The following is a 26,185-nucleotide window of genomic DNA, read 5'->3' on the forward strand; positions in this document are numbered from 1 at the left end:
TAAAAGCACACATTTAAACTAAGATTTTTTACAAAAAGGATATTGAAGATTTTCTGAAACCTGTCGTACTTTCTTCAAAACACGAAGTTGTGAAACGACTTAATTTCTCTGTTGTTCATGTGAAGAATTGTCACGCAAGTGGTCTGATACTTTTGAATCTGCTTAAAGAAAAATATTATATTCTTAACGGAAGAAAGACTGTCAAAAGTATTGTGGCTAATTGCACGATCTGTAAAAAATATAGGTCAAGGAACATGGGAGCGATACGTGCGCCCCTTCCTGAAAATCGTGTAAAAGATGTTACGGTATTTTAAATTACAGGGGTTGACGTGGCTGGTCCTCTGTTTTTAAAAGAAAATAGAAAGAGTTGGGTGTTAATATTCGCTTAAGTGTACAGAAGAGTACATTTTGAACTAATTACTGCCGCTTGCACAGACGCCTTTTTAATGGCATTTTGAAGATTTATAGCTCGCAGAGGAAGATATACTTTTGTATACTGTGACAATAGTCGGCTCTAATTTTGTCGGAGCAGCAAATTCATTAAAACAACTTGATTGGAACCGTATACAGAAACAAACAGCCTTCAAAAAAAGTCGTAAATGCGATTGATTGGAAGTTTAACCCACCGACTGCCGCATGGTGGGACGGAAGCCACTAATAAGAATATTGAAAGATCTCCCTTAAAAAGATTGTTAGCTTCTGTAAGGAAAGGCTCATCTAAATTATGAAGAAATGGCAACTGCTCTGGCAGACTGTGAAAGCGTAATCAACTCAAGACCTCTGACTTATATCTCTGAAGGAGATGACATAAAGCGCATTTCTCCATCGATGTTTTTTCGAAACATTTATGCATGCAGTGTTCCAAAAGTTGATGATGTGGAACAAAATTCTTTATCCAAGGGACTCAAATACAGACAAATCATACTTAAAGAATTGAGGAACCAATTTCGGTCGGAATACTTAGGGGCTCTCATTCAGCGAGGGAACAATAAAAAACTATGGCACCCAGTGGCTGTGGGTGATATTGCTCTAGTGGGAGCTGATAACAAAAAGAGAATTAACCATCCTTTAGATCATATTACTGAGCTTGTCCTAGGTAAAGACGGTAATGTGCGGATCGTAAAACTGCAGACTTTACACCAAGAACTTCTTCGTCCTATTCAGAGAATATATCCTCTTGAGATAACATCTCCTACTGACTGTCCTAAGCATGTGGAATCCAATAGTTTGACCAAGTTCTCGGATCAGCCTGTGAAACAGGATAACGGTGTGTTTGACAACAAGCTAAAATTTAGTAGGACTGGTAGAAAAATTAAATTACGATTCCAGAAAAAACTGGACTTATAATTTAAATATGTGCTTTGGTGAAATACGTCTTCATTGGTTATTATTATTATTTTTTACACTAGAGAGTATTTCTTTGGTTTATTTGATTAGTATATGATATACATATATTTTTTATTACTAACTTAAAATGACTTAAAGTGGTAATTTTATGTTTTGATCATAATTTGTAATCAAAAGGTGGAAGGATCTTAATAATACATTACTTATTTTAATGTTTAAGTGGTAATTTTATGTTTTCATCATAATTTGTAATCAAAAGGTGGAAGGATCTTAATAATACATTACTTATTTTAATGTTTAAGTGGTAATTTTATGTTTTGATCAAAATTTGTAATCAAAAGGTGGAAGGATCTTAATAATACAATACTTATTTTAATGTTTATTATTTTGTATTTTATATTTCCTGGCTCATAAGCAAGCCTCACTCAGATTTTGTTAGTATAGTTTAGTAATGTGTGTATGGCTAGGTATTATTCAAGGTATTATTCAAGTTCGAGAACGAGGTTCAAATAATTAAAAGGATAGTAGGTATTACTCAAGTTCGAAAACGAGGTAACAGCGGCAGCACCTTTATTGTTTCTTTAGTGATACTAAAGATTGTTTTCGTTGAAACTGATTTTATTCTGTGAATAATCACCGCAGTCATAGTGTTTTAATGATAGATACTATTTTTAAAACTATGATCCGAGTGATTATTCACAGAATAGAATCAGTTTCAACGAAAACAGACTTTATTATCACGAAAGAAACAATAATGGTGCTACCGCTGTTACCTCGTTCTCGAACTTGAATATCTAGTACTGCTGCCATACACACATTACTAAACTATACTAACAAAATCTGGGTGAAGCTTGCTCATGAGCCAGCAAATATAAAATACACAATGATAAACATTAAATTAAGTAATGTATTATTAACAGATATATGAGTAATCGAAAACGGTTACGTCGTATGGCAACATTAATTCTTTCATCGGGCTCGTGGATAATACAAATAATTAAAAGATTGGTAATGATTCATTCATACTCCTGTAGCTGAAATGGAAGTACTAAGTGTATTTATCACCGAAGCCAATAAAGGCATCGGTTTGGAGTTTGTCAGGCAATTGGTAGAACTTCCACGTCCTCCACGTTATGTATTTGCTGCCTATAAGAATACAGACACAATTCAGGTATGTCTTCTAAAACTATATGCAAAATATTATACGACGGTTATTCATTAAGTGTTTTGTGTGGAAAAGTCGTATTGTATCTTTGTGATAAAATCAAAACTAAGAAAGTGTAACTACCCAATAATTTGTTAAAACATCTGTATATGGAGTTCGGCAGCTTTTGTTCATCGTTCATTCATCTATTGTTAAATTTTATATTATGGCATACCGTTGAAGCAGTTTTCCATAGCTTCCATTGAAGACATCGCAAAATTTAAATGTAAAATAAAATACCGATGCCACTCTGTGTAAGGGAAGAAATATTTAATTGCTTTCTTAATTATTTAAAATAAATATTGTGATAAGTTTTGTAAAATTTTATGACAACAAGAGAATATGAAGCCTTTTCCAGAAATGAAAGAATAATTCTAAAATGATTTTCAGTTATCAAAGGTACAAAACAACTAAATATACTAAAAACTGCATAACACACATATCTTTGAAATCATTAAATTTATATTAAATTTCGTTACATTTCTGTCATTGAAAAGGAAATACGTTAATGCTTTATGGAAACATGTGGAATTACCATGTGAATGTTAGTCTCCGCAGCATTTTAAATTACTAAATAATCACAAAGAGTTCAGTAAAAAATTCTTATAATTATATTTCAGATTATTCAGCAGTATCAATAAAATTAAAATGCATAGAATTTTTCATGTGGTTTTTAGAATTTTTTTAAAAAGGGAATAACGACAACATAGACTGGAACAGCCCTCGCTGTGAAAGCACAAAAGATACTTTTTTGGAGGTTTATGAGAAATTCACAAACTTATTCGTTTTTAATTAAAGGAGGATGTACTTCTTTAATCGTTTATGCAAAAAATATTTGTCTCTTTTTCAGTCAATTCTGCGACATTTAGAGATCTTGTATAAGTCATGAGCATCAGCATCTCAACTATCATACAGCAAGCAATGAATGGTTTTCTTTTATCTCTTCTTGAGAACATTTTTTCAAGAAGCAAAAAATCAAATTATTTTCCTTATAAGACATTCACAAAATATATATCTAGTGTATTAATCAATAATTTTAAAACGTAGTAAATAACGCTTGCAATTGAACAACCAATACGAAACAAGTTTAAAAAAGTTTAAAATACGAGTTTCAAGAACAAAATTGTTGAGTAAGGCTGATGCTACTCAACAAATGAGCCGTATTATGCGTAATATAACTTTAAGCAATTTTTTTTATTCAATGACTAAGACAATAAGTTAAAAGATGACAGTTAACAAAATAAATAAATAAATAAATAAATAAATAAACAAAACATTTATTTTTATTACTTAAATTTATCATCAAACTGTTGAGTTTAAAAAATGGTACACCGCCATCTAGGAATATTACTATTAATGATTTAAAAAAGGTAAAGGTACTTTATGTATTATTCAGTGGACCGCTGACAGAAATTTCGTCAACGGTTGTCATTCGCCAATCGTTACTGCAGAATTCTTAAGGATACGCTCATCCATAATTGGGGCTAAATCGCGCTAATTGTCCGATCAACGGTATAACACGTGAGTATAAAATATAATATATATATATATATATATAATAAAATTCCATAGTCAAAAATACACTTAATATTCTAACTGTGTGTTCTTTTCATTTTTTAATGCCGACGGTCTCTTATTTGAAAGTACGTGGAATTAAATCCACAGCCCCGTAATCAAGTTCTTTTTCCCGCCTTTTCTACACGTACAGTTATAGAATGTTCTGGAGATATTTAAAGCGAATTGGAATGGCTGACGTCATTTCTTGGAAGCTCCGCCTTTCCAGAGGCTATGAAAGGACTCGCAAAGGAATATCGGGGTCTTTTCTTTAATGTAACGATGCAGTAAACTTCATACAAAAAGTTATTAGTAATTCTTTTTTATTTACTCCGGAGATCAGATTTTTGTAATTGCTATTTCTTCTGAATAATAATAAATGGATTCTGTTTTTTAAACTTATCGTCTGATACTTTTGAGCTACAATTTCATCTATGATTCTTCACCAATCTATTTATTCCGGACAAAAGCTGGTATATCACACATATATATATAACTTCGCAGTAAACTCAGTACTTGATAGCTCAGTTTTAGACAATAAAAAGTTGTTTATCTCATTTCATTCCCACTCACTTCGCGTTTTTCCAGCTTTCTCAATGACAGTACTTTGCGGCAGGTTAGCCGCATGCATTTGAGCATTAGTGTTTGGAGTTACTAATAAGTGTTTCACTTTTTAATAATGGTTTTACAAATTTTATGGAAACCTAAGTTGAATACATATTCTGAATACTACGTAGAGGCTCAACCAGATAAGTAAATAACTACATAAATAAAAATTAAGTTCGAAAATATGAGTTTCGAAGGTATTTAAAAAAATTAGGAATTAATCAAGCAAAAGTGATAATAGTGAATACAAGAAAGGGTTGATTTTCAAATTAAATTAAATAGCATAAATAACAGCGTTTAAATAGTTTTAATCATATCTTTTTCATATGTGTTATACAGTCTTATGCATGCATTATTCTAGAAGGTTATAGAAATACTCACTGTAATCTGAATTATGCCGCCCAACACGTACAGCGGTTAGCGTCGCTGACTGCCATGCTGAAGCGCCTGGGTTCGAATCCCGGAGAAGGCTTGGATGTTTGTAAATGTATAGAGTCGGTGCGGCATGGCGGCACTCTAAATATGCGGCGAGCCGAAAGTCCTCTCTTGTTGTTTGGTGGAAGGGCAGAGGGGAGGGAGATCCTTTGTACTCGTGTCCCGGGGTGCTCTTCATCAAAACTCTGGGCGGAACTGAGCCAAATCGCACTGTCAACTGTTAGGTGTCAATGACAGGCGTAATCTTGCGCTCCTTGCCACGAGGAATCTCGTGGGCTTGGACTGACTACGTCAGACAAGTGAGCATAAGCAACCAACAATCTGAATTATAGTCATTTTACTGCAACTAATTTCTCTGACAGAAGAAAGTTACACGCACAGTATATTTTGAAGTAACTGTAGAATGAATTAATATTCTAACTTTTTGTACAAAGGAAAAGCATACGTTTAATTAAAAAATTAATGCATATTTATCAAATACATTGTTTAGTACGCTCAGCAATACATTTACGGTTTGAGTAAAATTTTACCAAATTAGTCCCCCCTTTTTCATATTTTTTAATTAAATTATTTACATATTTATTATATATTAAATTATTTATATATATTTTCCTTTCATTTTTACTTCTTGACTAAATTTAACTTAACAGTAAAGCAATTATTATTACAGTTCTTTTTAGAGATACCCGAATGAAGTCAGATATCTTAAGCCATGTATTCCTAATTTACAATATTTTAATAGAAAGCTAGCTAAGAATTCCCTTTAATAATTTTATAAATAATGGCACCGCTGGTGGCCCCTTCAAGAGATCACCATGTTGGTGAGACAGCGGTCGCGATCTTAGAGCGCTAGTGATCTTTCCTCCTCTCCTTTTTTGTTCCTCTTCCATTTTACCACGCTTGTGGTTTTCCCTATGTTCACTTACGGGCGTGAGCTATTGTCTCTTTACTATTGATTCTATGTTTTGTCACTTCCTGACTATCGAAATAAGGTTTCTTTGCTTGATGAAAGGTACAATTTCTTGTTTGAAGCCTGACCATCTTTTGTGCCTTATTTCTCTCTCACTACCTAGCAGAGAAGTACCAGATCACAGATATGAATCCCAGTCTGTAAGGCATTTCGGAATCTTAATTGGGAGGATGCTCAGATTCAGCTTCTTGACGTTTTCCAACATGATGGCAAAAAGGATAATAACCTAATTGTACCTAAACTGTACGTAACTGTTTCCTGACCACAGGCATAAACACACTAATTGCATTCCTGTATATACAGATGGGTCGAAAGCAGTACGGCACGTTGATACATCATTTGGTTACTGGAGGGTAGAAAGCTACATAACGGCCGTTCAGCCCTCACCTTAAAATTAAATGCTATATGATATGCCTTTTCATTTATTTCTAAGCTATGCAGAAAGAGGTTTATCATATATACTGACTCGTTTAGTCCATTCAAATCTTTAGAAATATATTGGAATACACTGACTCCCGTCATTGTTGATATCTTGACTTTGAATCTAAAATTAAAGAGCTGTTACTGTGACAGCCTTTACTGCTGGGTTTCAAGACATGTCGTTATAAAAGGGAACTAGCTGGCAGATATTGGAGCAAAGTCTGCAGTTCACTTGTCCAAACGAATAATTCCTTTCATTGACATCAGCAGAGTCAAAAGGTTTTGATCAAATGACAGCAACCCTGAGATATTTAGTTAGGTAATACGTTAAGAAGAGTTAAATCGAAAGTCGAATGCTGAGAGGCTTCTAGGAGCCGCAAGGAGGAAGTGTGTTGTTAACGCGCCTTGGAAAAGTTCAGTCACGAATTACTCTCAATTACGTACTGAAAAGCAGAGAGTGAACCGATTTACTCCAACTGTAATGCTGTTACGATGCATTATTTTTTAAAAGATTTCGACTGAAACGCTTAAACGAATATGATTTGCCTCTTGACCGTCCAATCGGGAAAAAGGTGAATGCCAATTTATCTCAGTATCTGCAAGACATGGGTCTTTACTATTTAATTTGATTTTGTTTTGAAGTTGCTTCTTATTGTTTTAATACCGTAATTTAATGTATCGCATATTTGGTGATTTAAGTCTTGCTTTCCATCTGAAACCATTATCTGAGATTTATGTGTTTGATTTCAGTATTCATCACTTAATCGCAAAAAATTTCGGGTATCATATCTCAATGAAAATATAAATTTTGACGATCTTTTTACGTGACAACTGCACGTACGGACAGAATAAAGGACTCTTTTTTTTTTTTTTTTTTTTTTTTTCAAAACGGGTTGTAAAATGGATTCAGAAGAGATTTCATTTTTTGTGATGTCTATCTGTATGCATGTATGTATCCCGCATAGTTGAAAGATGAGTAGTGTGAGAACGGTAAAATCTTGCATATGCGACTGCTATAAGATGTAGTTGCTGTACTCTTTTTGGCTGCAATTGACCGCGCCAAGCATATGTAAATAATACACACTCTGTTACCCGGCTCAGTGAATTCAGTTTTTTATTCTTAAATGTTGGTAAATTTTGCTTTTTTTTTTTCTTTAAAAGTGATTTAATTATGCTGTTCTTATGTTCGTTTACGTTTTTATGCCTTTAATTAATCTGCATGCAATAGTTCTAGAATTATAAACAATTAAAATTATTTAAGTGATTTACATTTGAAATTCTTAGTAGAATAGTGAATTAAATCAACTTGTGCACCAACTTCAGTGTTTTTTTTGCCGAATGGTAGCAAAAGTAAACTTTCAATTGTGTGCACCGAAAAATACGTCTTCCAGCATACTGGTCGAATTACTTGCTTATTTTTGGGTAGAAACTCTAATTTTAATCTGAATTTTTTAAATTTAATTTGTTTTTAACTTATTTGGTGTTTTATGTTTTCCAGTATTTTACTATTTTTAGTGAAGATGTTTTGAGCTTTTATGCATTTTTGCCTTGCCACGAAGTGAGAACTGTATTAATGGAATAGAAATATATCTCTGACAAAATTTGAGTAAATAAGTTTAAATGAAATTCAGCAAAAATATGTAAAATTTAATAGGCCGTAGAAGATAGTTTGTTTTTCCTGTTGAGGTAAATTTGTGCTTGTCTGTAACTGGCCATTTTACATAATTTGTGTTTGGAAGTGCCTAACTTTTGTTCGGCACTTACCTAAACGATTTTACTCCAGAAAACTCACTACTACCACCACCATTATCGTTGGTGGCACCGAAAACATACAGGGGATAGTTGGTTCCACTTTAATTGTAGAAACGTGTTTTGGTAATCTAGTCCCAAGTTTGGCACGTAAATCAACTAAAAAAAAAAAAAAAAAAAAAAAAAAAAGAGGTCCACGAAATATAAAGAAATAGACCGTGGTACGTTTCAGTCACCAAAAATTTCATTTAAAGAAATTATCATGTGGAGATATATCATGAGTCTGCACTGATTTGTTGTTATTTATGAAACAAATATATTTATCACATTTTCGTCTAATATGAACAATTATATTTTCCAAATTGAGGCAACTAAACTGATAATATTTATGCAATGCACCAATTATTAGCCTTCGTTTTTGCTTGAAAAGCCTAAAAATAATCCACGTATATATTTGGAGGTTATATTTTATATAGAATTCATAACAGAGGTTACATATATAGGAAATACAATAGTAGATGTTATTATTTCAACTACTAGTTTCATGAATACAACTTTCATGTCCTGATTGCTAGCTTGATGCTTTTAGCACACTTACCTCTGTTTTGATTGAACTCTAAGGAAAGGAAGATGGGTTTCTGTAATAAGGATTAACCTTTTAAAGATATTTTTTTTTCTATCGTAGGAATAGAAATAGCAGCATTAATAATATAAAGATGTACTCCACTAGAGAAAGATATTCTTTGGTGTATCCTATATCTGAGCTTATAATATAAACACAGTGAAAGAGAAATATGGCAGCAGTCCTACAAAAATAATAAAATCACCTAGCTTTTTCTATCATACCTTGCGATTATTTCGATCTTGTCTCGTATCCTTCTCTTTTTACCCAATGTTTATGACAGATATATCTGTAGCTTGCGATATCATTACTAAAATAACATTCTGTGAATATTGTGGCATAGCTGTTACATATATAAGTTATATCCTAATCACAGTTGCATTTTGAAATCACTAATGCACTTAAGCATACCGAGGATATAATAGCGACCATCTCTATTGTGATGGATCAGCAAAAAATTTAAAATGCATGCTAATGATATTTAGCAACCCATTAATGAAATTAAAAACCCCAGTCAAAATCCTGTCAAATCGAGTCACAAACCATCTAATTATTCCAGTTAACAAAAGTCCAATATAAATTCTATTAAAAGTACTCCTAAAAAACAAAAAGCTGATAAAGTTCCGTCTAAAAGTGTGCCCAGTGAAAAACAGCGCAAAAAGAAAATTTCCACTGATGAAGAAGGGTTTAAAACCCGGCTAAAACACATAAACGCACGATCTCACAAACAGAACCGACATCTCCGGTTCATAAGAATACACTGGTATGCAAAAATTAAGGACGAGACGGTTTTTTTCAATATAACTTTGTACAAAAGCTTTCCAAATCAACACATTTAATACCGTAAGATCCCCAATACGTAAGGACATGAGTAATGTAAACAACACTTACTAAAAGAGAAATCAGAGGGATAAAAAGAAGCTTTATTGAAAAAGTAGCATGGAGTGCAATGCGACTGAAGGCCAAAACATCCCTGTGATGGGTGTCCAACAAGAAACATCCGGTCTTTAATAGCGGATATGATCCCTGACTGCTAGGCAGGTTTCACAGCGTCTGCCCATGCTGAGAATGAGGGTGTTAACTGAGTTGTTGAGGCATTGCTGCCCATTCGTCTTGCAGCACCAATCGAAGCTCCGGAATAGTTACTGGTGGTAAGGTACGAGCTGCCAAGCGTCTGCCTAGAAAATCCCATACATGCTCGATGGGATTGAGATCCGGAGATCGTGCGGGCCAATCCATACGTTCAATATACTCACTCTCTAAGAGCTGTTCGGCAGTTACTGTGCGATGACATGTTGCATTGTCGTCCATGAAAAGGAACTGCGGACCCATAGCGCCTCTAAAAAGACGCACATATGGAAGAAGAATCTCGTTACAATAACGGGTCCCGTTGAGTGAACCTGCGTCGAAGATGTGAAGGCCTGTACGACTACCAAGCATGATGCCTCCCCAAACGAGAACACCGCCACCTCCATACCTGTCCCTTTCAATAATGTTCGAGGGATGATTGCGGCTTCCCCGCTCTCTCCAGATGAGTATGCGATGAGAATCGCTACTCAGACTGAATCTGCTCTCATCTGTAAAGAGTACTCGTCCCTATTCATTGTCTCTCCAATTCCGGTGTTCCCGGCACCACAGAGAACGCCTTCTCCGATGGGCAGGCGTTAGAGGTACACACCGTACAGGGCATCGTGCAAACAGACCACCACCGTGCAGTCTTCTGGCCACGGTAAAACACAATATCGGTCGTCCAGTCGCCTGTGTCGTGTGACTAGCGATTTCTTCTCGCTGTCTGCTGCCTGTTTCTTCTGGCCTGTAAGGCAATATACCGGTCATCTGCGGGTGTGTTTCCTCGTGGACGACCACTACTAAACCCCCGGATAGCTGTTCCTGTAGTTTGAAATTGTCTCCAAAGTCGTGAAACGACGCTGTGAGCAATTCCGAACTCTGCAGTCCCACTTGTCACACTGCGGTCTTCCTCCAACTTCCCAATGATTCGACCTCGGGTAAAAGCATCCAGATGTCGTCTAACTGATTGATTATTCGCCATTTCTCGCTGAGGCAGCAACTCGGTGTGATTTTAACTGCTATACGGCGTGCAATCTCTTTGCCAGAAATACTGATCTTACACCGAAAACATGCTTAATACTACTCAGACACTCCCCCATTACGTCTACCTGCATATCCGTGCATGTGCTACCGTACATCACCTTACTTAATCTCCTGATTGTTCTTTCTGTCCGCTCTGCTTCTTCGTTCAGCTGATATGCTAATTTTTCGACTTCGTCCTTGATTTTTGCACACCAGTGTAAATTTGAAGATCTCCCGAGTGAGGGTAAAATGGATCAAGACAATAGTGAAGAAGGCGAATTTATTTTCCCGAAGAAAACTGCATCCCATATTCCTCCAACTGTTCTTGAAGACTTTTCGTTGGATTGGGACAAGTTGAAGGAAGAAATTGAAAATATGGGAATAAAAGTCAAAGGTAAACTTACGGGTGATACCCTTAAGATAAAATTATTTGATCCTGATAATTATCGCGCAATTACGAAGTTACTTTCTGACCGTGCAGTCCCATTTCATACTTTCAAGTGAAATTCGGAAAAGCCAGTTAAGCGCTCATCACAAAGCTTTCCCGAACATCAAATATTGAATTAATCCAGAAGAAATTATTAGATTTAAAGATTTCTGTAACTAGGGTAAAACAAATGACTCGCTTTGAAGATGGGGTAGTAAAGAAACTGCCGCTATTTTTAGTTGAAACGAAAAGAGGACACGTCAACTGTACAGAAGATTTTCGACATCAAAACCCTTAGGGGCCTGGATGTATTAGTATGTAATTACAGATCCAGACCTGGACCTGTACAATGTCATCGCTGCCAGCGATATGGCCCTATCCGTGAATTATGCAAACACAAACCAAGGTGTTTAAAATGTGCTGGCCCCCATGAAGGCTACCAATGTGACTTAGAGAAAGGCGAAAAACCTCCTGTCTGTGCCCTTTGCGGGGAAAATCACGTCTCTTCATATCGTGGATTTGTTTTTTCCCAAAGAATATCCCCACTAATAATCAAAAAGCTGATAAACCCACAGAATCTCAAGTTATTGGCTCTCAACCTAAATTTGAACTAAATCCCAAAGATTTTTCTGCAATTCCCGCCTCCAAGACTAACGACCCGCCAAAAGATTCCCCTTCAATAGAAAGCAAGCCTAAAGAGTGAGTGAGTGAGTGATTATGGCGCAAAAACCAGAGATGATTATGACGCGCCAAACACAAGATGGGATGATTACAAGTGAAGTCATTAAAATTCAATAAATAAAAACAAGTAGATAAATGTACCAAATCCAGAGGATGAAGTCATATAAACACACGTTAAAAGCACATATTAAAATTCAAGACACAGTCTTCAAAACAAATTACATTAGGTAATAAAAGCCAATCTCTTTTAAATAGTAAAATAAATTACAATTGACCTCTCTTCCGATTAAACGGTCGAGAGGTAAGTCACAGCTATTAAAATATTTCTGGCGAAGACTATTAAAACATTGACACTCAATTAAAATATGATGAACAGATAAACAAACATTACAATTAAAACAAACAGGCTCATTTTCAGCTTTGAGAAGATAGTTATGTGTGACTCTAGTGTGACCAATTCTGAGGCGAGTCAAAAGAATGTCCTCCTTACGATTTCCAGAAAAATCCCAATGCTCAATTCTAGGCTTGACGTTTTTCAACTTGTTGTGATGCTGAACATCCCAAATTTGCTGCCATTTTTTTTTGGACCTTTCCTTTCATGACACTGCAGATATCTCTAAAAGGGATAAGGCGACTGGACAGTTCAACAGCAGATTTGGCTGCGATATCTGCAAGCTCATTTCCCTTTATTCCAGCATGTCCAGGAACCCAGCAGTACAGGACTTCAAAACCTCGAATCGTTAAATTTATATGAATTTTGAGAACATCCACTACCACAGGATTCTGAGTGTTGGGAAAAGCTTCCAAGGATTTAAGAGCACTATACGAGTCTGTATAAACTATGAACTTTCTATGGCAGAGCTTTGATATGTACAAAAGACCATAATATATTGCAGTTAGTTCAGATGTTATGACTGAGCAAGCATGGTGCAGGCATTTGCCCTCAATGTAATCTTCAAATAGAAAAGCCATCCCGACATGATCATTTGACTTCGATCCATCTGTGTATATCGGATAATAACTGCTATATTTCTGCATGTGCTCAGCAAAGAGTTGTCTGTAAACGATCTCGTTAGTGCTTGCCTTCACGTGATGTTTGAAAACATCAAGCAGCTGAATACGTGAATTTTCCCAAGGTGGGATTTCAAAGTTCTGTACTGCTTGGGGGCGCATATCAGAGAGGGAATGTTCCTCAATGATAGGGCGAAGTCTTAAAGGAAAGGTAGGAATACAGGATGGACGTGTTTCAAATAATGTATTACACTCATTATCAAGTAAGCATAGCTTATTGGGATGTTCAGTTTGTGATAGAATATTAAAATATTGCAAAAGGGACAATTGCTCACGCCTCAGATAAAGTGATGGTTCGTTAGAGTCAACATACAGGCTCTGGACAGGAGAAGTCCTGAAAGCTCCTGAACAAATCCGCAGAGCTTGATGGTGAACAGGATCGAGTTTTAACAAAACTGATGACCGAGCGGATCCATAAACAACTGAGCCATAGTCCAGTCTAGAGCGAACAAGGGCTCTGTAAATGCGAAGCATAGTGGAACGTTGTGCACCCCAGGAGGTGTTCGCCAACACTTTTAAAATATTTAGTGTTTTTAGACACTTCTTTCTCAGGTTTAAAACATGAGAAAGGAAAGTCAATTTTCGGTCGAACGTCACTCCTAAAAATTTTACTTCGGGCGTAACTGGAATAATTGTACCATTCAGATATAACTCAGGCTCAGGATGGAGACCATGCTTCCTACAAAAGTGAACACACACAGTTTTCTGTTTCGAAAATGTAAATCCCTGTTTGTCTGACCATTCTTGGATCTTATTCAGAGCCATCTGCAGTTGCCTCTCTACATATCTCATGTCTGCTCCTCGGCAGCTAATCTGCAGATCATCAACATATAGAGATCCCAAGATGGTGGGAGGAAGTTCTTTTAGTACAGAATTTATTTTTAAACTAAACAGGGTTACACTGAGCACACAGCCTTGAGGCACACCCTCTTCCTGTTGAAAAACATCCGAAAAAACAGAGCCAATTCTTACTTGAAAAGTTCTAGTGTTCAAGAAGTTTTGAATGAAAATTGGTAGGTTGCCGCGCAAGCCACTCTCGTGAAGATCCCGGAGTATACCGTATCTCCATGCCTTAGCATAAGCTTTTTCAATGTCGAAGAATATCGAGACAAGGTGGCTTCTTCTTACAAATGCTTTCCGAATGGAAGTCTCTAGGAGGAGCATGTTATCCACGGTTGTTCTCCCCTTTCGAAAACAGCTCTGATAAGGCGATATAATATTATTCTTTTCCAAGAAGTAGACTAGGCGGCTGTTTACCATCTTTTCAAACAGTTTGCAAACACAACTGGTAAGGGCAATTGGCCGATAGTTCGAGGGATTCCTCGGGTCTTTCCCTGGCTTCGCAATAGGAATGACAACAGCTCTCCTCCATGCACTGGGAAAAGTACGCTCCTTCCACACTCTATTGTAAAGCGTGAGAAGGGCACTCAGTGACTTATAGGACAGATGCTTTAGCATTTCGTAATTTATGCCATCAAAACCCGGAGAAGACCTATGTGTCTGCAATAAAGCTCTCTTTAATTCCAGCATAGTAAATGCTCTATTCTAGGGCTCAGATTTGGAAGAGTTGAATGCGATGGGATATATTTCAGAGTGTTGCTTGATAGAGAGAAATGCAGGTGAATAGTTTCTGCTGGAAGAAACGGCAGCAAATGTCTCACCGATAGTATTTGCAATTTCTTCTATGGAGCTAATCACTTGACCATCTTTTTCCAAAAAGGAAAGTGAGTGGTCTTTATAGATTCCGCATGCTTTTCGAACTCTTTCCCAAACCCGCTTACTAGGCGTAGAGGATGTAATTGATGACACATAGGAAATCCAAGAATTCCTTTGGCTCTGCCTCCTTACTTTTCGTGCATTTGCTTTGGCTCTTTTAAAGGCTATGAGGTTTCGCAGTGTCGGATATCTACGAAAAATACCCCATGCTTTTTTCTGTTTTTTCAGTGCTTCATGACAGTCGCGATTCCACCACGGTTTCGAATATTTTAGTATTTTTCCTGATGTTCTAGGAATGGAAAGCATAGCTCCCTCAATAATAGTATTTGTAACAGCTTCAACAGCATCATCGATATGCGCATCTTCTACCATTTCATCTGTGAGCTCTGCAATGGAATAGAAGAGTTCCCACTCTGCCTTATCGAGTATGAATCGAGGGGATCTCGACATGGGGTTTGCTCCTCTTCGTGCAAGAGATATAAAAATGGGATAGTGATCGCTGTTGTAAAGATCATTTCCCACATTAAAAGTGCAAAGTGGCAGCAGAGATGGTGAACAGATGGCAAGGTCGAGAGCGTGGAATGTCCTTGAAGGCTCATGGAAGTAAGTATTCTGTCCATTATTCAGGAGACAAAGGCTATAATCTTCGATGATCTGCTCAATTTGTCTTCCACGGCAATTTGTATCTTTACTACCCCAGAGCGGACTATGGCCGTTAAAATCTCCTATTATGATGAAAGGCTCAGGCAGCTGCTCTAAAAGATCATTTAAATCTTTCTGATCAATGTGCTCATTTGCAGGCAAATACAAAGAAACAAATGAAACTACAATATCAAAATTTATTTGAGTAGCGACAACTTGGAGGGATGTCGTCAAACAAAGAACATTTGACGGATAATCCAGTGAGGAGAGGAGACCTACACCTCCACTGGCGCGTTCACCTCAAAGTTATCCTTCCTGACGAAAGAAAACCTCCTAAGTTTTGCCTGTTGTTCTGGTTTTAGATTTGTTTCCTGCATTGCGAAGCATACAGGATGATACACATTAATTATAGATTTGATGTCTAGCAAATTTCGGTGGAAACCGCGACAGTTCCATGACACGAGGGTGGCCATTATGAATGGTTTTTGTTTTTCCTGTGCTGTTCTTTTGTTTTTCGTGGAAGTAGATGCCTGGGAACTTCTAGACCCTCTTCTACTTCCATAAAGTCTGAATCCGCAGATTCAGAAATCATCTCATCGAAAGAGCTATTGCTGTGACTTCTATTTTTATTGGATATTTTATGTGTACTAGTTTTCGGCTTACTTTGAATAACTGTTTCTTTCTTTTGTACTATATGGGTTGCATTTTCTTTTTTCTTCTTGGATGAAGACGGTTGGGTTTTATTTGGTAGGGTCTGTGTGCCTATTGATGTTTGGGTGGCAACTGTACGAGATGATTTAACAGCACTGGCATATGATGTATTTGGTCGAAGCTGTGTGCTCTGGACTAGCCTTCTGGCTTCGGCATATGAGATGTTCCTCGTAACCTTTGCAGTCTGCACTTCTTTTTCCAATTTCCATTTTGGGCAGAGGCGTGAAAATGCTGGGTGCTCACCCTTGCAGTTTATACAAAGAGGCGCAGCGGTACAATTTTCAGAATCGTGGCCAATCTGTGAGCATCGGGCGCATGTGAGGTTGCCACGACAAGACGTCTTAGAATGGCCGAAACGCTGGCACTGGAAACATCGCATAGGGTTTGGAATATAAGGTCTTACAGGAATATTTAGATATCCGGCCTTAATATTCTTAGGCAGATCAGGTGTGTTGAAGGTAAGGATCACGTGTTTCGTGTCTATCAACTTACCTTCTTTACGCATCTTGATCCGCCGTACACCGCAGACATTTTGTTCGGAGAGCTCAGAAGCGATCTCTTCTTCAGAAACATACAGAAGGTCGAATTCTGAGATTACACCCCGACAATAGTTGAGTGACTTATGTGGAGTTACAGTCACATTCGCTTGCCCAAGTTTAGTTATCTGAAGTAAAGAAGCAGACTGGGTGGCTGAGGTTGTATCAATAAGCAAGTCTCCGGAGCGGAGACGCTTTATATTTCTCGGCTTACCAATACAGGACTGGATGTATTTGTTTATTACGAAAGGAGACATGTTATGCATTTCGCCAGAAGGACCAGAGATGACTAGGAAACGGGGACTATTGTTATGATTTTTTTCATTTGTATCTGTACGTAATATTTTTGCAGTAGACTTTTCAGAACTAGGTTGAGTGAGTGGTTTAGCAGTAGACGTATCAGAAATAGGTTGAATGACTGGTTTAGCAGTAGATGTTTCAGGACTAGGTTGAGTGACTGGTTGAGGAGTAGAAGTTTCAGAACTAGGTTGAGTGACAGGAGTGATTTGAGTGACTTGAGTGATTGGAGTTACCTCGAAATCTTTAATTAAGTAGATATGAGAAGAAGCCATAGTGAAAGAATAAAGATTCGGGTCCGACGGCCCCGCCCACCTCGGAGCCCAACAAGAGAACACAGATTCCTGTGTTAGGGCTAGCCGGACCTATACGCAAACTGAAGCCCCACAGTCGGCTTTCCCGAAAGCAGGTACTCCCGAGAGCTTGACCCCAAGCCACTGACACAAGGACACCCGTGAGGACGACTAAGGTGCCTCCCGTTTAGCTGAAGCAGAGGCCAAAGTAGTGTGTTGGGGACAGTACCTCGCCCCTCAACTACCAGGACCCTCCTTTCCAGGGACACGGGTCTCCACGCACGGCAAACACGTGGGCAGTTTTCTCGCCACTCGAAGGCTAGAGACAAGGGCTGTTCCAGTCTCTCGTGACGAGCCCCAAACTCCGTAGAGAGAAACCACGAGGGAGAAGAGAAGGGAAAAAGTTCCAGCAAAGAGGAGAGGAGACAGAGGAGAGGAGACGGAAAAGAGGATAGATCACTGGGGCTCCAGGATCGTGACACCCGTCTCACCAAGAAGATGATTCCCTGAAGGGCTAGGGTACCTCGGGATTGCCACACCCGTACTCACATAAGTGAGCCCCCTGAGGGTAACAAGCCTAAAGAAGCCATCGGGTTCTTCGATTGGTTGAAAATACAGTTAGCGAAAGTCAAAGAATTCTTTGATAACTTCAAGAAAGCCATAAATCTTCTTGCTTTTTTTGTCAAGGGGACCATGTTAGCAGCTTCCGTAGTTGCGCGGAGTATAAGAGGAAGTTTGACAAAGGAAACAAATGTAGAAGTCAGCGAAAACCACCCCCCAGATGCTTCACATGAAAATTTCCCAGAGTTATCCAAGTCCAATCCTCGGCAGACCAGAACCCCAGGAAGTGCTAGCTACAGTGAGAAAGTGAGATGCAAGCACCTCAGCTTCACCAGATATTCTAGAAGGTGTTCTATCCCGGTTTTTACGCCCAGATATCCAAGAGTTGCTAAACGTTTTCCCTGAAATTCTCGGTTTCCTTCGGAGTACCAACTCATCGGATAAATTGAGAGGAATACTTCAGACCGTGCAGCAAGTTATGCAGATGACCAGCAGTGAGTAAACTTTTGTTTACTTCTCACTTCTTAAGGACTTTTTGAATATCCCAGCTGTCTACATATATCTTGTTCACTTGTTCGACGACCTTCTGGCCTTCAGTTACTAAGTTTTTGCATCGTTAAATATCTGTTATCCTTAAATTTAAATTTTTTAACTTAACTATTCATCTTTAATTACCATCAGCTTTATTGAATTAATTTCTTCATTTTAACGTTCGAGGAAAATATTTTGGCTACTGTTTAACGCGAATAGAAACGTCTCAAATTGTTCTACAGGGGGTAGGGCCTTTGGCCCAGGTATCACAAAGCACCGCTGTACTGGAGGTGAAATCTTGCTAAGTTTGAAGTCGGCATGAGTGCCTTGGAATATTTCTCAAATCTGGATTATGAATTTTAAGCCTTATACCGATTATCACAGTGTTATCTCAGCTAGTAAGAGCTTTCTTAGAATTTCCTACTTCAACGCGAACAGCGTACGCAACCATATTCATGAAATTTCTCACTACTTGAATAAACATCAAATTGACATCATGCTTATTAATAAGACCACCTAAAACACCGTGATCGCTTTAAAATCCACGGTTACAATATTCTTAGAACTGATCGGGCTCACAATAGAGGCGGTGGTACTGCCATTCTTATTAAATCACACATTATTTTATAAATATAATATGCAAACGAACAGTAATGTAGAAATTACTTCGGCTATTATTTATAGCGGATTGAACGAAGAATTCCTCTTCGTTTCACTCTATAATCCTCCCTCGAACCTTATTACAGACAGAGACTTAGATATTATTACATCAGCGCATTTTCCCACAATTATTGCGGGCGATTTTAATGCCAAGCACCCAGTGAAGTACTTGATATTGTGCTTCTTAAAAATATTCCGAACTTGCTTTTACTCGAAGTGCATGAAGAACTCTCATCAGATCACTTCCCTGTGAATTTTGATTTTTATGGTTTTTATCCTCCCCTCCCAAAATATGTTACAAGGATTGACTGGAATACTTATACTAATTCCCTTACTGAACTTACAGTTAGAACTGAATTTAATCACTGCGCGGATATTGAAGAAGTTTATTCCCTTACGAGTAAAATGCAAAATGCTATCAGAAATGCCTCCTTCAGATGTAAATTCAAGAACTTCCTCACTCTCCCGGAGTATATTCTTAGCATCATTAAGGCTCGAAATCGAACTAGAAAACTATGGAAACTCGCCAAAAATCCTAGAATGAAAAGCAATCTGAATTATCTAAATATAAAAATTAAAAGTGAAATCTCAGACTATGGATCTCAGAAATGGGGATATTTATTAGAAAACATGGAATTAGAACCTAACTCTGTATGGAAAACTGCTAAATCTTTAAGAATTATTAAACAGACCAACCAAATTCATCCCATTGATCACATGGGTCGTGTGTATCAATTCGAAGCCGAAATTGCCAACCTCTTAGCTGATGAACTTGAAAATAATTTCAAAAAGCATGATACTCTCAACGATGAACACGGAAGAAGCATTCAATTCTCTATTGATAGTATTAACAGCAATAGCTCTACAAATTTTATTGAATTAACTACTATTAGTGAAGTAAGAAACCAGATCAAACTATTTAAAGTTAAAATAAGCAAAAGGATTTGATCAAATTAATAATGAAGCCCTTAAAGCACTGCCTAGAAACTGCAGTATCATCTTTGTAAACATCTTTAATTGCATGTATTAAACTCTTTTACTTCCCACAGCAGTGGAAACACTCTGTTATTATCAGTATTCTCAAGCCGGAAAAAAATCCGAAGCTAGCATCCAGTTATCGCCCCATCAGCCTGCTCCCTGCCATGGGAAAACTGTTCGAAAAAGTCCTATGCAATAGACTAACAGATCATTTTTTGGAACTTTGCGGTTATCCTGGCTTTCAGCAGGAAATTAAAGTCCTTAACAGATCATTTAGAAAGTGTTCAGATATTTGTAATCGCATTCTTACTGGTTAAAAGGAAGTGTAGCTTTCTGTCACGTCCGATATATTCATTAGCTTTCAGCCAGGTCCGAGTTATTCTGAAACTTATATCTCATTCTGTATGTTTCTTTTGATTGGTTCTTTATTGTGTCTTGTTTATGATTTGTTAAACCATGATCTGTTATAAACTTATATATATGTAACCGCTTATGGCTGGGGCTGCTGTTGGGAGATGAGAGACGATTGTGGTGGTGTTGGTGTGTGAGTTTTTCCTCGCTCTTGATTGCCGTTACTCTGCTAACTGCTCGCATATTTCTGCATTTGTTGGCACATACAGAAGGTTTGTTCCCGTTGAACCTTGTGTTCTGGGGACTGTAAAAGGTCCTTGCGTGCCCTATTTCTTGCCTAGCTCTAATTTTCTTGACTTGGACTTGATCTGGAAAATGTCAATTATTCAGCAAATTGTGGATCGTTTTCATGCACTGACTTCCAGGAATGATAGCCTGACCCCCTATGAGCAAGTTGAATTGGCATTCCTGAACAGATTTATGGATATAATAAATAACACGGAAAGAGATTTGGCCTCTCAATCTGAGTCTAACCATTCTAACGATGTGGATTCAAGCATGGAATGGATTACCCCCAGCCACAGTGTTAAACGGCCGCTCAGCCCTGAAAAGTCAGCCAAATTGGATTTGAAAAACAAATACCATGTGCTAACTCAGCTTCCTCCCGAAAAAGCTCATACCCATGGTACTGAACGGAGTACTCACTCAACTACCCAAGGCGATGTTGCAGTAAAACGCAGGATGAAACAGAGGGCTGCAAAAGCTGATGATTCATCCAAAAAGCCGAATGAAATCTCCTCCACAAACCCATCTAAAGTAGCGACCAGTAGCCACGCTAAAGTGGCGCCATCTAGTGAATCCTCCGAGAAGCCGGCTGCAAGTACGTCCCTGACGGAAAGCATGTTGCGGCCTATTGGAAATACAGATGAGGTCACGTGCCCGGCTGGGAAAATAAGTGATGCTCATGTATCTGAAGAATTTAAGTTTCCGAAAAGAAGTTCGAAGCTTCCGCCGATTGTCATTAAGGATTCAAACTGGAAATGGAAGGATATTACTGATCTATTGGATAACTCCGGCTACAGTGAATTTAATGCAAAGATGAAAGCCGTAGATGAATTTGAAATCAAAGTCAATTCCAGTGAGACTTATCGTAACATCACGGACCTCCTTGACGACAAAAAGATTAAATTTCATTCATATCAGCTTGCTGAAGACAAAAACATCAAAGTCGTCATTCGTAGCCTTCCGATTGACACCCCATATACGGATATCCAAGATGCTCTCATTGCAGAAGGATACGCTGTTAAAAAGGTTGTACAAATGTCTCGCCAAAAAGGTCCTGAAATCGCCCCCATGCCTCTATTTCTGATCTTGCTAGAAAGGAATGAGAAAACCAAGGACATTTTTAATAATCTAAAGTATCTTATGAGGCTAAAGATAACAGTTGAAAGATACAGAGGTAGACGCGGTATCACGCAGTGCTTCCGATGCCAAGACTTTTACCACGCTCAAAGTCAATGCCGTCATGCACCACGGTGTGTCAAATGTGGTCAGGGGCATGAGTCTCGTGACTGCACCAAGCCCAAGCATGTGCCACCAAAGTGCTGTCATTGCGGACTTCCTCATACTGCCACTTTTAAAGGTTGTTCGTTCTACCCCAAGCCTCGCTCATCCTTTGTGCAAAAAGGCATATCATATGCAGATAGAGTAGTCAACAATAGTAATGCTACTCCCCCACACATGGCGCCACAAGCAATCTTCCCACAACTCAGTGAGCTTCAAGCAAAGCTCGACGAAGCTAATGCGGTAATTCAAAAGCTCACAACAGCCATCTCTATGTTTGCTGATGTAGCGAAGGCACTTCCTACCGCCTCTATGATAGACGACACAGTCAGGCCAGCTTCTCCCAACCATGGATAATCCCACCTCCCGGCAAAGTTCTCCTGTTAAGATCCTGCTCTGGAACGCGCAGAACGTTACCTCCAAGATACCGGAACTTCATGAATTTATCCAGCAAAATGACGTAGACATCTGCTTAATTACAGAAACCCATGCTAACCCTTCGCACTCCTTAAGGATAGCCAATTATTTCAGCTACCGTAGTGACAGACTCCACCACCGTGGTGGCGGAGTGCTCATTTATGTTAAAAGGACATTTGATTCATATCTGAAAAGTGCAGAAAATTGTGATGGAATGGAAAGTGTTAAAGTGATGGTGAATCTACCCAACATTGGGGATGTCACTTTCTGTGCGATGTATAACGGCCCTGGGAACAAGCTCAGTGCTGAAATTCTGGATAGACTTATTAACTCAGACTTCCCCACCTTTCTAGGTGGCGATTTAAACGCCAAGCATCTCGACTGGGGATGCCGCAACTCGAATTATAATGGACACATAGTGCATGATTTTGTGTGTAATTACCCTGTCTTTCTGCATGTGCCGGATGAGCCTACCTATAGGCCAAATATACTCAACCATCGGCCTGACATTCTGGATATTTTTATTACGACGTTCAATATTCCTATGGCTATTACGGTAACATGTGACATGTCTTCTGATCATGTACCTGTGCTTGCTTACCTTGGAGTGGAAAATGCTAAGAACCTACCGCCAATTAAGCATACTGATTGGAATCTTTATCATAATACTTTGATGACCACTGATTTTAATTGTGACTCGTTACAAAGCACTACGGATATTGAACGTGCTATAACAGACTTTACTTCGTACCTGCATTCTGCTAAGTCCCTAACTACGACTGAGGTTGACCGTGTCAGACATGAGCACACGCTTCCTGCCAATATTCGTGAAATAATCTGCTTTCGAAATCATCTCCGAAAGGAATTTAATCTCACCTGGTATCCTGCTATCAAAACTCAAATTAACAGGCTTAATAGGAAGATCAAGCAAAAGATTCAGGACCATCGTTCTAGCTTATGGCAGGATAAGATGGAAAAGATCAACGACGAACCTGGCGCCATCTGGCGTCATACAAGGACACTAAAACGCCCCTGCTCTGCCAGAAAACCGCTTAAATGCGATAACGGATTTGCTTACTCCGATCAAGACAAAGCGGAACTTTTCGCGGAACACCTTTCTAAACAGTTCATTCCAAATTCCTTCCCCTCAGATCATAGTTCGGACATTCAAGTTCATTACCTTAACGATCAATGGCTGCACTCGCCTTCTACGGAACCTTCTATCAAACTAACCACGCCGCACGAAGTGCAGAACATTATTAAGGGACTTAAATTAAAGAAAGCTCCAGGAAAGGACAAGATCACGAACCAGATGCTGAAAAACATGCCTTTTAAGACCGTATGCAAATTAACAGGCATTCTCAATGCATGTTTGTATCAAAATTATTTCCCGCTTTTCTGGAAGCAAGCAAGCATCCTGATGATTCCTAAGCCAGGGAAAACACAGGATTACCCGGCAAACTTTAGACCCATCAGCCTGCTGTCCTCCATAAGCAAGATCCTGGAACGTATTATTTATCTCAGAATGCAAGGAAACTTGGACTTTCTCGTTGATCACCAGCACGGTTTCCGGAAAGGACTTTCGACCACAACGCAGTTAGTCAGGCTCACGGAGTTCATCGGCGCGGCTATGCACAACAGAATGAGTGTTGCTATCCTGATGCTAGACGTGGCAAAGGCTTTTGACCGCGTCTGGCATCCAGGGCTAATCTATAAGCTAATTCATCTCGGTTTCCTCAGAAATCTGATACTCATTATCAAGTCCTTCCTTGAAAATAGAACTTACACCGTTGGAGTTGGAAATGCAACCTCATGTGTCAAAAATATTTACGCAGGTATTCCTCAGGGTCAATTTTAGGCCCGCTTTTTTACATCATCTATACCAACGATTTCCCTTGCTTTTCCGAGGATACAAATGTTCTCGCAGCCAGCTACGCTGATGATACAGCGATAGCCACCAAGTCTCTAAACCCAGAGTATGCCTTATCAAGGATTCAGGCCAAAATCCCTGCTATTGAGGGGTGGTGCAGTCGCTGGAAACGTGCATTCAGCCAGAAAAGTCCAAGATTCTACTCATTCGAAATCGCAGACAGAGGAAAAGGGTCAGAACTGAGGTTAAACTTTTTGGCAAAATCATCCCTACAGTTGATAAAGCTAATTACCTGGGAGTTTCCCTTAACAAGAACTACAATTGGAAGGATCATATGCTTAGAGTAAGCGGAAAAGCACACGGGATCATTTTCAGGCTTTTTCCTCTCCTAAAGAATGAAAACCTCACCCTCAGACTGAAAAAGAGGATTTATGAAGCTGTAATCCGACCCATTCTCACGTATGCTTCCCCAGCCTGGGCAAACTACAAAGCAAACTCCAAGTGCTTCAAAATAAGGTGCTAAGAATCATCACAAAAGCTCCTTACTATGTTCGGAATAGGACTCTCCATTCCGACTTGAAAATAAATACTATTCAGGACTACCTCAGCAGAATAAACAACAACTTTTTTAATAATATTATCAATGTGAATCCCGCTAATTTCACGGACATTCTTATCTACGAAATCCTGGCTGAAGACAGAAACCTCCGCCCATTTGCCGCCCACCTCTTGAGTTCAGAATTCTAAGTTCCAGTTTTCTGGTTTTCAAGCAGCATCAATCGGGGTCAGTTCTGGGAGGGTGACCTCCCACGTGACTGGCTCCGACGAATGAACAGTTAGTATTCGGGCTATCTTACACAGGTCATCCGAAGTTTTTCTCCGGCCCCTGCTAGGCGGATTCCATCCAAGATGTAGCAGTACAAAAGCAAAGTGCTTCTTTTTCTCTTTTTCTCTCTCCAGCACACTTCTACCTCCACGAGAAAAAATTTCTTTCAGGATTCTACTCTGTCAGGCCCCACATGGGATCACATCAGGAACTGGCAACAGAAGGACTTTAATTTCCTGCTGAAAGCCAGTATAACCGCAAAGTTCCAAAGTGGGGCTGCTTGGCTGGCTGCTGCTGATCTTAGTGGCTGCTGGCTTTTGTGTGTGTTCACTACGGTTTTGTGCTGTGTGAATTTTTCTGCTAATTTTTTCTCGCTCTATTGGAATTCATCTCTGTGTTTTAACCAACGCACTCATGGAGGGAAATGAGTTTCCCCCGCTAAACTCTGATATGGATACCACCCCGAATGATAAACAACCGATACTGAATCTGGCTATGGAAGTTATTGAATACGGAAATAATATACTCGATGATCGCTGGCAAGAGCTTCTAGTGAAAGATATTTGGGATGTCTTTGATTTTATACGAGCTTTACATTTCATCGAAATCATAAATGCTGATATCAAAACGCGAGGAATTGTGCTTCAAGGACAGTTTCGAACTTTCCAGGACGTTACAATCCGCGCTGCTATGGAAAAGGACTTTCAAATACATCGTGCATTTGGTGAAGGTGTAATCAAAGAATTCCAAGGTAAGTGTGAATTTTTTGGTGCCAATAATCCTGAACATGCTAATTTAAATGTACATGAATTTTATGTTAATCGATTGCAAGATGAAATTGTTACACGAAATAGTACTTGTAATAATGTAAATAATGTTGAAATAATTACTGTAAAAAATTCTGAAATTCAAACTCAGCCCAAGAGGCCATCAAAAAAGAAAAGCAAAAGATCTATTAATGATGACAGAGATGAAGACGGTTTCATTCTGCCTAAGAATACCGTCAGACCAAAAAAATTAATCAAATGCAATGTTGACCTGCCTTTAACTAAAAAA

General features: G+C 38.6%; 2 protein-coding genes across 3 annotated transcripts in view; one reads left to right on the forward strand and one right to left on the reverse strand.

Annotated features, from left to right (window-relative positions):
* The window catches only part of LOC118202111 (calcium-binding protein E63-1-like), a 710,926-nt gene that overhangs the window by 350,199 nt on the left and 334,542 nt on the right, over positions 1 to 26,185 (reverse strand). The window lies entirely within an intron of this gene.
* LOC118179632 (uncharacterized) overlaps positions 2,359 to 26,185 on the forward strand; it is a 75,495-nt gene continuing 51,668 nt past the window's right edge. Inside the window, exon 1 of the mRNA XM_085821628.1 lies at positions 2,359 to 2,518. Coding sequence (XP_085677754.1) covers positions 2,387 to 2,518 — 132 coding nt within the window. The 5' untranslated portion in view covers positions 2,359 to 2,386. The remainder of the gene's footprint in view (positions 2,519 to 26,185) is intronic.

The sequence above is a fragment of the Stegodyphus dumicola genome, chromosome 8 (assembly GCF_044657685.1).
Source record: "Stegodyphus dumicola isolate Sdum_Otavi_A_Nest chromosome 8, ASM4465768v1".
In the NCBI taxonomy this organism is placed as follows: Eukaryota; Metazoa; Arthropoda; class Arachnida; order Araneae; family Eresidae; genus Stegodyphus; species Stegodyphus dumicola.